General features: G+C 35.6%; 1 protein-coding gene across 1 annotated transcript in view; it reads left to right on the forward strand.

The window, feature by feature from the left end:
- Positions 1 to 18,088, forward strand: part of VPS13B (vacuolar protein sorting 13 homolog B) — an 829,147-nt gene that overhangs the window by 94,027 nt on the left and 717,032 nt on the right. The window contains exons 9-13 of the mRNA XM_037730112.1: positions 2,598 to 2,693; positions 3,149 to 3,271; positions 3,730 to 3,867; positions 4,781 to 4,868; positions 11,093 to 11,284. Of these exons, the coding sequence (XP_037586040.1) occupies positions 2,598 to 2,693; positions 3,149 to 3,271; positions 3,730 to 3,867; positions 4,781 to 4,868; positions 11,093 to 11,284 (637 nt within the window). The remainder of the gene's footprint in view (positions 1 to 2,597; positions 2,694 to 3,148; positions 3,272 to 3,729; positions 3,868 to 4,780; positions 4,869 to 11,092; positions 11,285 to 18,088) is intronic.

The raw sequence follows: 18,088 nt of genomic DNA on the forward strand, positions 1-18,088 counted from the left end.
TCCCCTCCCCTCCCCTTCCCTCTCCTTCTGTCTTTCTGTCTGTCTTTCTGTCTTGATGGAGTCCTGCTCTGTCACCTAGGCTGGAGTGCAGTGGTGCGGTCTCGGCTCACTGCAGCCTCCACCTCCTGGGTTCAAGTGATTCTCCTGCCTCAGCCTTCCAAGTAGTTGGGATTGTAGGTACCTGCCTTCACGCCTGGCTAATTTTTGTATTTTTAGCCTTGTGATCTGCCTGCCTTATCCTCTCAAAGTGCTGGGTTTACATATGGTGGCATGAGCCACCATACCTGGCAGAAATCACTTTCTTTGTTTAACTATAAGAAGTAAGTCCATCTACTCAAGTTGGACCAGGAACCATCTTCAGGCTCCACTTCTAAATCTAGTTCTTTAGTAGTTACTTCTTCCATCTAAGTCTTGAACACCTCAAAGTCATCCAGGAGGGTTAAAAGCAGCTTCTTTCAAGCTCTTGTTAATGTGGATAGTTTGACCTCCTTCTATGAATCACAAATGTTCTTAGTGGTAACTGGAATGGTGAACCCTTTCAGAAAAGTTTTTTATTTACTTTCCCTAGATTCATCAGAGGAATTTCTATGTATGGTGGCTATAGCCTTACAAAATGTATTTCTTAGATAATAAGACTTGAAAGTCAACATTCCTCCTAATCTGTGGGCTGCAGAATGGATGTCATTTTAGCAGGCATGAAAAACAATATTCATCTCTTTGTTTATCTCCATCAGAGGTATAGGATGGCCAGGTGCATTGTCAGTGAGCAGTAATATTTTAAGAGGAGGCCTTTTTTTCAAAGCAGTAGGTTTCCTTAGGCTTAAAATATTTAGTAAACCACCATAAACAGATGTACTGTCATTCAGTTATTTTTGTTCCATTTATAGAGCACAAGCAGAGTAGATTTAGCATGATCCTTAAGGGCCCTAGGATTTTCAGAATGGTAAATGAACATTATCTTCAACTCAAAGTTACCAGGTATGTTATCCCGTAACAAGAGAGTCAGCCTGTCTTTTGAAGCTTTGAAGCCAAGCACTGACTTCGCACTAGCTCAGACGATATCTTCTTCCAAGAGAAGGCTGTTGGGTCTTTGTTGAAAATTTGTTGATTAGTGTAGCCATTTTTGTTAATTATCTTATCTAGGGTAACTGTGTACAGCTTCTATGTCAACACTTGCTGTTTATCTTGTACTTTTATGTTTATGGAGATGTCTTCTTTCCAGAAGCCTCATGAACAGATCTCTGCAGTAGAAAACTCTCAGACTTTTCTGCTGCAGCTTTCTTACCTCTATTAACCTACATAGAATTGAAGAGTTAGGGCTTTGCTCTGGATTAGGCTTTTATTTAAGGGAGTGTTGTGGCTGGTTTGATTGTCTCTCCAGACCACTCAGATTTCTTCCATATCAACTTCCTTATCACTTGTGTGTACACTTTTAATTTCCTTCAAGACTTTTTTCTTTTGCGTTAATGACTGGGACAACTGTTTGACTCAAGAGGCCTAGCTTTTGGTCTATCTTGGCTTTTATATCCCTTCCTCACTAAGCTTAATCATTTCTAGCTTTTGTTTTAAAGTGAGAGACAGGGACTATTCCTTTTACTTAAATACTTAGGCCATTGTGATATTACTAATTAGCCTAATTTTAATATTGTTGTTTCTCAGGAAATAGGGAGACCCAAGGAGAAGGGAGAGAAGGGAATGGCTAGACAGTGGAGCAGTCAGAACACACACATTTATCAGTTAAGTTCTCAATCTTATATGGGCATGTTCATGGTGCCCCAAAATAATTACAATAATACCGTCAAAGATCACTGATTACAGATCACCATAACAGATAATAATGAAAAATTTTGAACTATTGGGAGAATTACCGAAATGTGACACAGAGACACAAAGTAAGCATGTGCTATTGGGAAAATGGTGCTGATAGACTTAAGTAATGTGGGGTCGCTACAGACTTTCAGTTTGTAAAAAGTGCAATATCTGTGAGGTGAAATAAAGCAGAATGCAGTACAGTGAGGTTTGCATCACTTATGTAGCTGGACTTCAATAAGTATTCGTTGAATGATTGAATGAGTCTATGAGATTTAGTAGGAAACATACTTTGAAAAGAAATATGCTTGATTGTTTCCTTCATAGGAACTAAAAAGAGCTTATTTTACTATTTGTATTTCATCACCACTTTATTTTTTTCATTTCAAATAGTGAGGAGTCTTGGAAATGACTGAAACTACACATTGTTGAATGTTTTAGTGAATATAAAATGAACTGAGGTTATACTATGTGTAAATTTTTGGCAGACTACATGAATGATTTTATGAGTGTGGGACTGTTACTGCACACAGCTTTCATTTTTTAAAACTATTAAGAAGGAGTTTGAAAAGTATTTAAATTCTCTATATAAGTTGAGACTAGCATATTCAACCTTTATACCACGTATAATCTGTTACAGCTGATTTTGTTGCCCCTGCTCTCCTGCTTAATAGTTAAATTTCCTGAATCTTAAAATTGGCCTTGTTTTAATCAGTTAACCATAACAGTGACAATTTATTGCCCTTTAATACTAATTTTGATTTACTTCAAATTCTTATATTTCTTAGCTCACAGAAGTGCAAGCTGAGAGTAGTTACTACAGTCCACAGAAAGTAAAATCTAAAGAAGTATTGTGTTGGGAACAAGAAGGAACTACAGTTGAGGTAATCTTTCAATATTGAATCTGTATTTTTAAATTTTTGATTCTTTAGTATTTTATAAATACCTGTTTTTATCAGATGTAGTATGTTTAAAAATACGTATGTTTATAGTTTTGTATTTCTTTTTTAATAACCAGTGGTATTTGTTGAAATAATAATTATTTAATAAATATTTTATTGTAATATGCAACATTAACTTATTTCATTATTTTCATTTAGCTTGTGTATGCCTGTGTGTATGTGTATGTACATGTAATGCTCATGAAGTATAGGTTGTGGTACAAAGACAAGTAAGATGTTTCTTATTTTAATAGAGTTTACTATCCAAGAAGAATAAATTTAGAAATGACATAATTCTAAAGATGTTTAACTAATTTAGAGATTCTACAAGGAAAGCCTGTAACATTTTTATGAAATTCAAGTCCTTAGTTCTGTGTTTCCTTTCTAAACTCTTATAGGCCCTTATGATGGGAGAACCTTTCTTTGATTGCCAGATTGGGTTTGTTGGTTGCAGAGCCATGTGCCTTAAAGGAATTATGGGTATTAAAGATTTTGAAGAGAATATGAATAGAAGTGAAACTGTAAGTCCCTTTTGTCCACCCTTTTTTGGATAGGATACAGGGATGATGAAGTGCTGATTGAAGTGTTTAACTATATAAAATCTGTTAGACTATATATATTTCAGGCTTGAGAGAGGAGCTTTACTATTTCTCTCTGTGTTTCCCCTGCAAGAAATTATAGAGCTCTGGGGAGTTTAGAAAGTTGGTAGCGCTTAGCACCTGGACAGCTGTTCCAACTACTTTCTGATCCATGAATGTTTCTTCTTTTTTGTTTATGGCAGTTATTTGGAGTTTCCTTTTGGTTTGTTAAAATGTTATTAGCCAAAATAGTCAATGAAAATGGACGCAGCAGCATTCCTTATCTTTTTATTTGAGTGACTTCTTCTGACTAGTAAATGGGCATCATAAAATCAAGGTTTTATTTTGTTTAACAGGCCAATGATTTTCCTTCCTGTTTATAATTTTGCATTTGTTTTCAGGAAGCCTGTTTCTTCATTTGTGGCGAAAATTTAAATACGAAAGGGTTCACATACCTTACGAATTCATTGTTTGATTACAGAAGCCCAGAAAATAATGGTACTCGTGCAGAATTTATCTTGGGTTCAACTCATCATAAGGTCAGAGAATATATATTTGAACCAAATTCTGGGCTGTGTTTGGGTGGACATTGTGTGAATAGTTGTGATTTCTAGCTTTCTTTTCAAATAGTATCTTCTGAATGATAATTGTTTATTAAAACATTTAGAATGCATTTATACAGCATATACACGTAGAAATGTTTGAGGCGTGCACAGAGATCGTTACTTTTATTTAGTATGTAACCATATTTTGCTTATTTGTGCCCTGCTTTAAAAATAGTCGTGGAGGAAACATGTAGAATTACCTCTGTTAATTTTTGTTACTTTTAATGTGTGGAATTGATGGGAAAGAATGAGAAATTTACTTTTTTACTATATATACTTCTTAGTATTTTTTTTAAATGTAAGAATGTGTTAATATGTTTATGGAATATTAATACATTTATGAAATAAGTTAAAAATTCAAATAGTTACCTGAGGATTAATGCAGTAGAATAATTTACTCCTTTTCATTAAGATTTACTTCCATTGTTAAAATATTTAATGTTGACCTGTATAATTTTATTATGTCTTTAGTGTTTGAATTGTTTCATAGAAGTATTGAAATATTTAATGATTAACTCTATTTGAGAGTATACATTATTAGATAGTTTAGTGATAGTGATAAAGGTCAGGAGTGTATTATCTCCTCCATTGTAAGTATTTATTAACTAGATATGATTAATAAAGTGGTCAAAATATCTCATAAAATTATGGATATTCTTTTTAGGTGGTCTATAACAGATGAAATGTTACCTTTCTTAGACGTAAATTCTTAGAATAACGTCTGTTCTTTCGTTTTGGTAATCCTTTGTGTTGGTAGACATTGTATATAAGGATGTGTGTCTGACCTATTGAGTTTTAAACACAAAAGTTCCTTTTGTGCAATCTGTTTGCTTTGCTTCGTTGGCAGGAGACGTACACTGAGATAGCTGGAATGCAACGGTTTGGGGCTTTTTATATGGATTACCTGTATACAATGGAGAGCACAAGTGGCAAAGGTATTGGCTTCTTTCCTTTATGTTTGCCATTTCTTGAACAACTGAAACAAAGGCTTCTTCAGAATAAATTGGTTTTGAATGGTTTTACTCTATTACATAAAGATTTACCTTCTAGTGCTTTGGGGAGTGGTTTAATTTTAATGTCATATTGGAATTGTCTTAGTTTTTTGGCATTTCAGTTCCATTTTTATACAGCTGATTGAAGACGTTTTGTATGATCTACTAGAATTAGTTCTCATATATACCAAATACAATGATTCTGATACATCAAATTTTATATTACATTAAGTTTTCAAAAAGAATAAACCTTTTCTGTACTAAATGCATTTTGAAGGTGATACTAATTTTTTAATTAAAAAGAATATGTTGTATCAATCAGAAAAATAGAATATCTTCCAGAGACTTTAAATGCATAGATTGTTTTATTTTATTCTGTACCTTATAGCATTCTATTTTTGGAAATAAATGACATTTAAAAATTTCAACATTTGTTATTTTACTTCTATATCAATGTATAATGTTGTGCTAACTATTTCAGTCTTTTTTATGTTGAAAAGTTAGTGAAAATATGTTTACAATTTTTTTGGTGAATTTTTCATGTTTTAAAAAAACAATTTCATTGTATTAGGTGATATGTTAGGTACAGGTGAATGCAATGAAAACCAAAATATTTCCCAAGGAGCCAGTAGGTGGTGTTGAACTAGACATTTAGTTAAATGATTATAACATAGCATGTTAAGAAGGGTAATATAAATGGAGAACTAAAAGTTAAGTGTGGGTTAAAAAAAAAAAAAAGAAAACTTTTGCTTGAAAGATTGAAACTTCGCAGAGTTGGTCTTGAAGTAAATTTGTTTTTGATGAAGAAAGAAGGAAAGAGGAGTAATTTTTTGGCTTCTGCTTTTGGAATGGTTTCTAAATGTTGATGTTTTCATTGTTCAATCCCTAATTTCTTTCACTAAACTTTCTCCCAAGGGTAATCTCATTCTTTTCCATGGATTTAAGCACTTTCCATATGTTGTTGATACCCAAATTTGCATTTTGTAGTCCAAACTTCTCTAAGATTCAGTAAATATCCAATGCATACTTGATACTTTCACCTCTGATTTTGTCCAAAATTGAGTTGTTAATATTCCTTTGACCACCTACTACCTCTGCTTCTCTATTTTTAGGCTTCTTTTTTTGGGAACTTGTACTATCATCTTCTTGTTACTCAAGCCAGAAACCTGGGAGTCATCATAACACACTTTTTCCTTCGTTTCTAGCCATCTGGTCCATGGATGGTAATAGTGGTATCACTGTTACCATGTGGACTAGCATCTAGTTTATATCTACCATCATCTCTAGGTTCTAATAGTTTTTTTTTTTTTTTTTTTTTTTTTTTTTTTTTTTTTGAGAAGGATTTTTGCTCTGACGCTCAGGCTGGAGTGTAGTGGCATGATCTCAGCTCATTGCAACCTCTGCCTCTCAGGTTCAAGTGATTCTCATGTATCAGTCTCCTAAGTGGCTGGGACTACAGGCATGTACCACCATGCCTGGCTGATTTTTGTATTTTTAGTAGAGACAGGGTTTTGTCATGTTGGCCATGCTGGACTTGTACTCCTAATCTCAAATGATCTGTCCATCTTGACCTACCGAAGTGCTGGAATTACAGGTGTGAGCCACTGCACCCAGCCAGGTTCTAAAGCTAGCTAGCTTGCCCGTGCACTCATGCGCGCGCTCTCTCTCTCTGTCTCTCTCTCTCTGTCTCTCTCTCTCTGTCTCTCTCTCTCTCTCTCCCCCTCCCTCTCTCCCCCTCTTCCCCCCCACCTCCCTCTGTCCCCCGCTACCCCCCCTTTTCTTCTTTCTTCCTTTCTCGAGATTTCGCTCTTGTTGCCCAGGCTGGAGTGCAGTTGTGTGATCTTGGCTCATTGCAACCTCCACCTCCTGGGTTCAAGTGATTCTTCTGTCTCAGCCCCAGAGTAGCTGGGATTTCAGGCATGCACCACCACACCTGGCTAATTTTGTATTTTTAGTAGAGACGGGGCTTTTCCACGTTGGTCAGGCTGGTCTAGAATTCCCGACCTCAGGTGACCTGCCCGCCTTGGCCTCCCAAAGCGCTGGGATTCCAGGCATGAGTCACCACGCCCGGCCCTAAAGCGTTCTTATTGGTCTTCCTGCATTCACTGTAGTCCTATAGTTTCTACTGCAATCACAGGGATTTAATTTTCTGCTTATAATTTTCATGGGCCTGACATTGGTTTATTGAAAAACAAAATTTAAATAGTTTACTAGATTCTGGTCTTGAGTTACTTGGTGGATGGTGATAATTATTAGGAAAGCCAGATAAGCAAGGAAAATTTTTGGAGGAAAAGATGAGTTTTGGGAAAACTATGGTCATTGAGGTGTAAATATTTCTTAGCCACTTATATATATGAAAGTGCAACTCAGAAGTCTTATGTTCTAAGAATGTTGCAAATTATTATAGTGTTATAGTTGCCACTTGTAAGCTGGTAGGTTTCTTCTTGTTCAATATAATGTCTTATGCATATGCTGTGGATTCCCTATCTTGTGAGGAGGTGGAGTATGTAGTAGTTAACCTTTCAAGCAAAGGAAATCTAGCACGGAACATCTTTATTTGTATATATGCCTTTCCTGCAGCCTTTAAAAGATAGAAAACATGATTTATGTTGTTAGATTGTTTATATATTACTTCTGAGAAGCCAGTAGTTCGTTAACCTTCAGGTTTTTCATATTTTTCACTTATGGGAATGGTATACAGTGTTACAGATATCAAAGTCCTTAACTTTCAAAACAAAATGTTGGAAAATTACACATGTACAGAATAGCAAAGAATTTAAAACTGAACTCCTGTGTATTCTCCATGCACACCAAGAAATAGGACATTGTTAGTATCCAATAAGCCTCCGATGTATTTATTTTCTACCACACTCTTCCGCCTTTACTGGGGAAGACTGCTGTTCTAAGATTTTTGGGAATCACTCTCTTGCTTTTGGTTTGCCACTTACGCATTTACTTTCTTATGTTGCATGAACTTTTTTTTTTTTTTTTTACGGGGGGAGGTAGTGGAAATAATAGAATTCCGCTGTTAACTTGTGAATGTCACATATACTTTATGTTAATTCATTCACTCAATAATCTGTTAATTTATTGCTTGCTTTTTAGGTAACTGTTTATAGCTTATGTTTTTCATGATCCATATTTACTTGTAGAGTGATGATGATGATGTTGATAATAATAGCTAATTTTTATTGGTTTTAAATGTAAGACTCTGTTCTAAGTGTTTTACATATATTAACTTATTTAATTCTCATAACTTTATAAGTTGGGAAAATTATCCCCATTTTACACATGAGGAAACAGCAAACCCTATACAGACAGGTAAAGTAACAAGGACTAAGATCATGCATATAGTATGTGGGATTTGAACCCAACCTATCCAGCTCTAGAGCCTACATTCATAACTACTCTGTTGATATTTCTTTCTTTCTTGGCTTACCTGAAACAAGAAATTTGTAGAATTTTAAATATCAATGAAATAGGAAAAGTATTGAGTTCCTATAAGAGGATACTTGTAAATACTTAAAAAAATACTTTTAGTATCTAAAACTCTTGTTTTTTTTTGACGACTTTTTTTTGTTTCTATAGTAAACGTTATCAAAAAGTGCCCTAAATTTTATCTAAGTAAATATCTAAACACATATCGAATCAATACTTTTACAAAGTTTGTAGTGAATCCTGATAGTTTGAAAGCGGATTTCACTTTGTATGTTTTAAGTAAGTTCACGGTAGTATTCTAATTAATGTAAGAAACTAGTAAATACAGTAATAAAGGAAGCTTCTATTTATTTTTTGTGTAATAAATGATATAGTAGTCCCTTGTCCACATTATAGTATGCCATTTAAATACAATTAAAATTAAGTTTCCTGTTTTACTATTTGATATTGATGATAAGCTGCTGCTGCTGCTTCTTTTCTATTTTCCTCTTCCTTCTTTCTTCCTCCTATTCTCCTTCTCCCTCTTTTTCTCCTTCTCTGTGGTTATACTTTATGTAGTCATTTTTGTTTACAACTGAAACTCTGGAAAAACTAATGTCTTTTCCCCATGAGCTTTTTATAGACACTAGTAAAAGTTTCAACCTTGTGTTCCACAAGATAAGCATCTTCTGACAATTATTTTCATTTGTGATGTTTTCACAACTAAATTGAAATACTTGTTATTAATATAACTGTGTAAATATTTGTTATAGTTATGATGACTACCTTTCTAGTCTTTTCTGTTTAAGGGAGTTATTGCCAGTGTTTTGGACTGTAAAGTAGATAGCTGAAATTGTAATGTACAACAGAAAGATTTTAGAGATACAGTAGAAGATAAATCTGAAACAAGTTATTGAATTGAAGGACAAGGATTGAGAGAGTCTTGACTCTTAATAAGAGCAGCCAAACATTCAGGGAGCTGGAAGTGGCCAGATGACATGAAAGGTGGGCATGAGTAAATGGCCGAAAATATATAGCTAAAAGCCAATTCTGTTTGTACATTTCAGACAGGCCATTGGTATCTAAATTTAAACTGCATTATATTCAGTTATCATTATGGGGGCGTTGGCTTCTGTTAATTTAGAGACATTTGGGAGTCTAAAAGAAGGGTATTGTTATAAAGTGACATTGTTTAGGAAGCCTGTTATCCCTTAAAGGACCCATAGCAGGGCATTTTTCTTGGGTTTTGAGTATGTTGATTTGTAACTGAAGTTCTTCTATCTTCAAGTTACCGCATTCTATCTTACACGTAACTCTAGAAATGTAATGATTTTAGCTATGAAAAGTAATGGTTTTTAATGTGAATGGTATGATATTTATACCTAATTCCTAATGCGAGTCAGTATTAATCATACATCTTATAAAATATGTATGAGATTAACATTGTATGTTTTATTTGATGTGACATTTAAGTCTATATGGGCTAATAGATTTGTGCTTGTATTATTTAGTTAACTTTAAAAAAATCTGCCCACTGAATTATCTGGTTAAATATATGTGAGTAATAAATTTAATTAATTTTTGTTCATATGATGACTAAAGATTGAACTGCACTCCTTTGCATGAAATAATGGAAATGCGTTTTTGTATAAAAGTTATTAGAAGGTGTAGATATAAAAGTTTTATTTTAAATAGGCCTTTCTAGGTTCTAAAGGTAATTAAATCTTGGAAAAATCTTTCTTCTTTTTGTCTGAATAAACAAAATACATTATAAATTAAAAATGATTTTTATTACTTATAATAATGGATTCATATATACAAAAAAAATCTCTCTGCCGGGCGCGGTGGCTCATGCCTGTAATCCCAGCACTTTGGGACGCCAAGGCGGGTGGATCACGAGGACAGAAGTTCGAGACCAGCGTGGCCAATATGGTGAAACCCCATCTCTACTAAAAATACAAAAGTTAGCTGGGCGTGTTGGCACGTGCCTGTAGTCCCAGTTATTCTGGAGGCTGAGGCAGGAGAATCGCTTGAACCCAGGAGCAGAGGTTGCAGTGAGCCGAGATCACGCCACTGCGTTCCAGCCTAGGCAACAGAGCAAGACTCTGTCTCAAAAAAAAAAGAAAAAACTCATATAAGAAGTGTACATATTAGATAATGACACATGGCTACAGGTGGGGCCAATATCTTATTTAGAAAACAGTGTGTGAGGAGATAAGGAATCTAGGAACTAGAATTCTGTACCATGGAGCACAGCCATAATGAATCTATTCTAGAAGAAGTTCAAAGCAGGTAATACCTACTGTTCATTTCCATGGTCATTATAAAACTCTCAAGGCACCCTGTGATCATGCTATTTTAATAACGTACTTTTCAACAGACCTTCAAGATAAATTAGTAAAACGGACTTTCCTCCAAAGTCCCCCCTCAGTCAATGCATATTGTGTATAGAATCACTGAATATAAGCCAATTAGGCTTTGCAGAAAAATATTCTAAGAATGACACTTTTGATTTATATTGCTAGTTATATTAAATAACAGGAATAAATATAGATTTAATGAATTGCTTTTTATCAGTAATATTATATGCATAGAAAAATACAAATCAGCAGGATTCTCTGTATGCAGCTGATTGGGAATTTGTTTTAAGGCATTAACTACAAGCTATAAAGATGAGAGAAGAGTAATCTTAAAATATATACTCGGTTTATTCGATTGATGCTTAAAATATAAAATTCAACTTCTTTTAGGTTCTACAAATCAACAAGACTTTTCTTCAGGGAAAAGTGAAGATTTGGGAACAGTTCAGGAGAAGTCCACCAAAAGCCTTGTTATAGGTCCTCTTGATTTTCGTTTGGATAGCAGTGCGGTGCATAGGATTTTGAAAATGATTGTGTGTGCCTTGGAACATGAATATGAACCATATAGCAGGCTAAAATCAGGTTTGTTTCTGGATTAATTCTGAATCTATTCCAGTATGTTTTGAATAATTATACAATCCAATTTGTGTTGTCTTGCTAACTTTACCTTTTTAGTGTAATTTGTCTGTTTGCAAGGACTTTGATATATTTAGCTGTTTATTTGAAGAATAAACTTGTGTGTGGAAGTTGGAGAGGTCAAGATTTAAAAATCATTGCACAAGTACTTTGTTTGCCAGTGTTTGTCAGTATTTTATTGTTACACCTTTTTACACTTTTTCTAGTGGATACTTGTAAATTATAACTTTTTTTTTTTTTTTCACATTAATGGATTCTAAGGAGCCAGATATAAAGTTGGGCTCTAAAGATACAAATTTAACATTCAAGAAAACTTAGGCCCTACTGGATTAAAAAAATTTGCTGTACAATTAATTTTTTCTACATGGTGGATAGCTATGTTTGTCACTGTTTAATAAAATACAAATTCTTTTTTTTTTCGTTGTTGTTTTTGAGATGAAGTCTTGCTGTGTCGCCCAGCCTGGAGTACAGTGGTGTGATATTGGCTCACTACAACCTCTGCCCTCCGGGTTCAAGTGATTCTCCTGCCTCAGCCTCCCAGGTAACTGGGGCTACAGGCGCAGGCCACCACGCCCAGCTAATTTTTGACTTTTTAGTAGAGACGGGGTTCACCCTGTTGGGCAGGATGGTCACACTCTTTTGACCTAGTGATCTGCCCACCTCAGCCTCCCAAAGTGCTGGAATTACAGGCATGAGCCACCGCAACTGGCCACAAATTCCGTTTTAAAGCAGTAAATCAACTCTAGAGTAAAGCATAATAGTGTAATGAGAAAGTATAAGATAATACTTAAGAACTCTGCCTGTGGTGTCAGACTATGGTTTAAAATTTGACCCTCACTTCTCAGTATCCTTAGGAAATTTAATTAACATCTTTGATGTTTCATTTCTCTGTCTCTATAATAAGTTCAGTTATTGTGACAGAGATGGCTAATTGTCTCCTCAGTATCCATCCTTCTATTTTTCATAGTAATAGAAATTTCTATAACATAAAGACTGTACATTTAAGGGGTAGTCATATGACTAAGTTCTGCCTACTGAGATGGAAGCAGAACTTTATGTGATGTTTTGGGCCATGACTTTAAAAGGAAGGCATTGTCGGAAAGTAAATATAATGGCACAGGCTGGACCTGCCATTTTAGATCCTGAGATTAAAGCTGCATGCTGAGGATGACAGAGTAGCAAGATAAAAAGAACCTAGGTCCTCAGTATTGTGATGGTACTATGTTAGCTCTGGATCCTTTAGACTTAGGTTGTTGTGTGAAAGAGAAATAAGGGCTGACCATGGTCACTCATATCTGTAATCCCAGTACTTGCGGAGGCCAAGTTGGGAGGATTGCTTGACCCCAGGAGTTTGAGACCAACTTGGGAAGCATGGCAAGACCCTGTCTCTATAAAAAATAAAATAAAATAAAAATTAACTGGGTGGGGGGGCTCGTGCAATGGTCCTCAGACTGAGGAGGGAGGATTGCTTGAGTCTGAAAAGTTGAAACTACAGTGAGTTGTGATTGTGCCACTGCACTCCAGCCTAACCAACACAAGACCCTGTCTCAAAAAAGAAAGCTTCTATTTTTGTTGAAGTTTCTATTCCTTTACTTTTGTCCAAGCAACTTTACTATTATCTTAAATGATACACTGATAGGACCTACTTCCAATGATTGTTCTGAGCACTAAATGAGATAGTTCATGTAAAAGCACACTTAACACAGTATACAGTAAGTGCTGGATGAATTCATGCCTTCATTTATATCTTACTTGAATGCCTCCCCTGTGCCAGACATTCTTCTGTGTGCTAGGATAGTATGGCAAACAAGACATACAAAGCCTTTGCTCTTATGGAGCTTATATCCTCTTGGGGTAGACAAATAATAAAAAAGTAAAAATATCATTTCAGTCATTGATAAATACTAGAGAGGAAAAATAAAAGAAAGTGTGAGGAGGAGTGCTAGAAACAGAAGGAGAGGAAAGCTGTTTTAGTAGGGACTTCAGGAAAGTTTTCCCTGGAGAGTTTATATGTGAGCTAACTTGTGAATGATGTAAGGGAGTGAATCATGCATATATTTGTGAAAAGAGGGTTTTATGTAGACAAGTGCAAGCGCCTTGAGGTAGGAACAGTTTTGGCAGCATATGGGGATAAAAACAGGCTGGTATAGCTGAAGCACAATAAATGTTTATAAGTCATAGAGGTAGACATCAATCACCCTGTTGGGTTTTAGGGACCAAGTAATATCGATTTTATTCAAAATGTGATGAGAAATCATTAGTAAGTTTTGAATAGGGAGTTATTAACTTATTATTTTAGTAGTAAATAGTAGGGTTGGAATATGTTTTCATTTAATAAAATTCAGATTTTCCTAGTCCCTACTTGTACTCATTTGTGTGCATGTATATTAAGTTCTGTACAATTTCATCACCTTTGTAGGTTTGTGTGTTTACTATGATGGTCAAGAAAATGAACACTTCCAATACCACAAGGATTTGCCATGTTGGTGTCTTGCAGCCACTCCCATTTGCCTACCATGTCCCTTTCTCTTTCCTCTTTTCCAGGGGCTAGGATAACTCCTGGAAACTTTTGTCTTCCATGTCTAAAATTCTGTCATTTCAAAAATGTTAGTGAAATCATACAGTATGTCAGCTTTTGAGGTTGACTTATCTTACTCAGTATAATTCTCTGGACACTCGTTCAAGTTGTTGCATGTATCAGTAGTTTGTCTCTTTTTACCGCGGAGTAGTATTCCATTGTATACACATACTACAGTTTGTTAATTCCTTCACTTATAGAAGAATATTTGGGATTACTCTAGTTTTGGGCTGTTATAAGTAATGCTGTTCTGAACAGTTATATACTTGTTTTTGTGTGAAATTTCTTTGGGATAAATGCTTAGGTGTGCAATTACTGGGTCATATGGTAGTTGCATGTTTATTATTATTTTTTTAAAGAAACTGACAAGCTGTTTTCAGGTGTGGCCATACCATTTTACGTCCCCATCCAACAATGACTGTGTGATCCAGCTTCTTTACATCTTCCCCACATTGTGTTTTGTCACTGTTTTTTATTTTAGCATTCTGATAGATGTGTAGTTTTAATTAGTAATCTGCCATCTCATTGTGATTTTAAAGCCGTGTTTCCTTATTGGCTAATCATGTTGAACATCTTTTTATGTGCTTATTTGCCATTTTTATTTCTTCAGCAAACTTCATATGTCTTTTGCCCATTTTGAAAATTGGGTTTATCTAAAAGTTTTAATATTTTTCATTTTATACTCAAGTATGGCATCATTTTGAATTAATTTTTTACCTAAGGAATGAGGTTTAGATAGCAGTTCATTTATGTATCTTTGAATTTTCAGTTGCACCAGCACCATTTGTTGAAAAGACCATTTTTTCTTTATTAAACTGGTTTTGTACCTTTGTCAAAAATCAATTGAGCATATTTGTGTGGGTCTGTTTTTGAGTCCTCTAGTTTGTTTTCTGTTAGTAAACCTGTGGTCTTTCCCACTGTTAATACCATGCTGACTTAATGACTATAACTCTGTAGTAAACCTTTATATTGGAAGGAGAAGTTATTAATTTTGATTGTGAGGGAACATTTGCTTAGGTTAGAAATAACCTCATGATAACTTTCATTTACATATATCTCTAATGGGATATTGGCTTGGCTGTTTTGTTTTGTTTTGTTTTTGTTTTGAGATGAGGTCTTGCTTTGTCACTTAGGCTGGAATACAGTTGTGTGATCATGGCTCACTGTGGCCTTAATATCCTAAAATCAAGTGAGTCTCCTGCCTCAGCCTCCTGAATAGCCTGGACCATAAGTGTGCATCTCCACATCCAGCTAAGTTTTTTTTTTTTTTGGTAGAGGTGAAGCCTCACTATGTTGCCTAGTCTTATCTTGAACTCCTGGGCTCAAACAATCCTGCTTTGGCCTCCTGAAGTGCTGGGATTACAGGCATGAGCCACTGTTCTGGCACTTGTCTCTTTTAATGTATATCTGTTGGCATTATTTATTCTTCTCATGTAAAAATCTTCTCATGAGCCACTGTGCTGGCACTTGCCTCTTTTAATGTATATCTGTTGGCATTATTTATTCTTCTCATGTAAAAATCTAAGGTGGTCAGTATTCCGGGGAAACTCTGTTTTATGAGGTTGTTTTAGACCCAGATTCCTTCTCTTTGGTTGTTCTGCCAACCCCTGAGATCTACCATATATACACAGTCAGTTTAGGTAACCATTATAATGTGTAATTTTAATCAGGAGGAAGGGGGAGCAAGAGCATAATGGTAGGTATGTAGTCTATATGTCTGTCTGTCTGTCTGTCTGTCTGTGTATCTATCTATCTATGATGTAGTCTTGCTCTGTTGCTCAAGCTGGAGTGCAGTGGCTTGATCTCGGCTCTCTGCAGCCTCTGTCTCCCAGATTCAAGTGATTCTGCTGCCTTAGCCTCCCAGGTAGCTGGGCTTACAGGTGCCTGCCACCATACCTGGCTAATTTTTATATTTTTAGTACAGACGGGGTTTTGCCATGTTGTTCAGGCTGGTCTCAAACTCCTGACCTCAAGTGATCCACCCACCTTGGCCTCCCAAAGTGCAGAGATTACGGGCGTGAGCCACCGTAGTGTCATTTTAAGGACACAGTGGTTGGTGTACAGTGGACGCTAACCACTGTAGCCTCATTTTAAGGACATGGCACTCTTATCCCATCGACCAAAATAGTGACATGTTTCTACACCTAACTACAAGGTAATCTCTAGGAGGAGTCCATATACCTCACTTGAATTCAGAGGGTTTTATTGGTAAATGAAAGAAGGAGAAAATGAATACTCTTGAACAATTAGCAATCTCTGCCACAGTAGACATATCATGTATGTGTGTGTATAATCTTTATTTGAAGTTCTGAAGTGGTGTAGCATTTCAAAAATGTGATATATATAAAGAACCTTCTAGCTGACATTAATATGCATACAATCTTCACTTGCTGTGATAGCTTGGGAGTATAAGAAGACCATGCAAAGTGATTTTTATCAGTGTGAAGAATTAAATTGTTCCACAACCTTTAGAAATTCTTGTCAAAACATTAAACATTCTCTTACTGTTTAAATGTATAGAGAAATGAAAAAATATTAAAAGTAGTATTAAAAATTAAGGCATTTTATTTCTTTGATTAAACTTAATAATTATTCAAACAGTTTTTGTCTCCTTCTTGTATAACTTACAATATGGCATGGCTTTCCTGTGCTACCTTAGTAAATTTACATACTCCTTTCTATGTTTGGATAAGATTCTAACATTTTATTCTATACAATCTGTGGGGGATTTCTCTGTTGCCCAGGCTGGAGTGCAGTGGTATGATCTCGACTCAATTCTACCTCCATCTCCCAGTTCAACCTCTGCCTTCCAATTCAACCTCCGCCTCCCAGGTTTAAACATTTCTTCTGCCTCAGCCTCCTAAGTAGCTGGGATTACAGGCATGCACCACCATGCCTGGCTAAGTTTTGTGTTTTTTAGTAGAGAGGTGGTATTGCCATGTTGGCCAGACTTGTCTAGAATTTCTGACCTCAGGTCATCTGCCCACCTTGGCTTCCCAAGGCCAAGGGCTTACAGGCGTGAGCCACTGTGCCTGGCCGAATTTTGCAAACTTAGCCACATCTATGTAACTAACTGTTAAAGAAATAGAAACTTATCAGCACTTCGGAAGTATCCATTGTGACCTCTTCCAGTTACTACTATGACCTCAGGAGTAACCTATTGGTCGGGTGCGGTGTCTCACTTTGCTGTTCTTTGCTCTATTTGCTTGCTCTGTGCTTAGTATTCTCTAGTCTTTTTCATTTTAGCCATTTCAGTGGGTATGTAGTGCTATCACATTGTGGCTTTATTTGCAATTACCTGATGTCTAGTTATGTCGACCAGCTTTTGGTATCATTTTTGACTGTTAGATAAGTGGTCAAGTCTTTTGCTTATTCAGGTCTTTTTTTGCCCATTTATTTATTGATTTTTTTATAAGACAATATTTTAATGTGAAATGGTAGAAAACTATAATCTCAGAATAAAGGACAGTCTTCAACAGGAAAGATATATGTGTATATATATATGATAAATATAGTTTCATGAGAAATGATACAAAACCACAATCTCATCGCAGATTAAAGGTTGATTGTCCATTTCCTTCTTTTTTTTTTTTCTGGGATGGAGCTTTGCTCCTGTTGCCCAGGTTGGGGTGCAATGGCACGATCTCGGCTCACTGCAACCTCCGCCTCCTGAGTTCAAGAGATTCTCCTGCCTCAGCTCCCAAATAGCTGGCATTATAGGTATCTGCCACGACGGCTAATTTTTGTATTTTTAGTAAAGATGGGGTTTCACCATGTTGGCCAGGCTGGTTTCGAACTTCTGACCTCAGGTGATCCACCTGCCTCAGCCTCCCAAAGTGCTGGGATTGCAGGCATGAGATTGTTTATTTCTTAACAGTTTTTAGGAGATTTTTTTGTTTTTGTTTTTAATATGCTGTAGATACAAGTCCCTCATAGAGCTGGATCTTCCCCCGCCCTGTGTATCTGTGGCAAATATTTTCTCTCAGTCTGTATCTTGCCTTTACATTATCTCAATGGTATCTTAATGACCAAAAGCTGTTATTCTTTTAAAGAAAGAAATTGAGGATTTCTTAGAGATATATTAAAATAAAAAACTGGTGAATTTTTATATAACAAATACATTTACATTCTAGAATAGAGTAACTTATATTTGTTTTTTTTTTTTTTTTTTA

This window comes from Cebus imitator, unplaced genomic scaffold (assembly GCF_001604975.1).
Source record: "Cebus imitator isolate Cc_AM_T3 unplaced genomic scaffold, Cebus_imitator-1.0 Scaffold331, whole genome shotgun sequence".
Taxonomy (NCBI): domain Eukaryota; kingdom Metazoa; phylum Chordata; class Mammalia; order Primates; family Cebidae; genus Cebus; species Cebus imitator.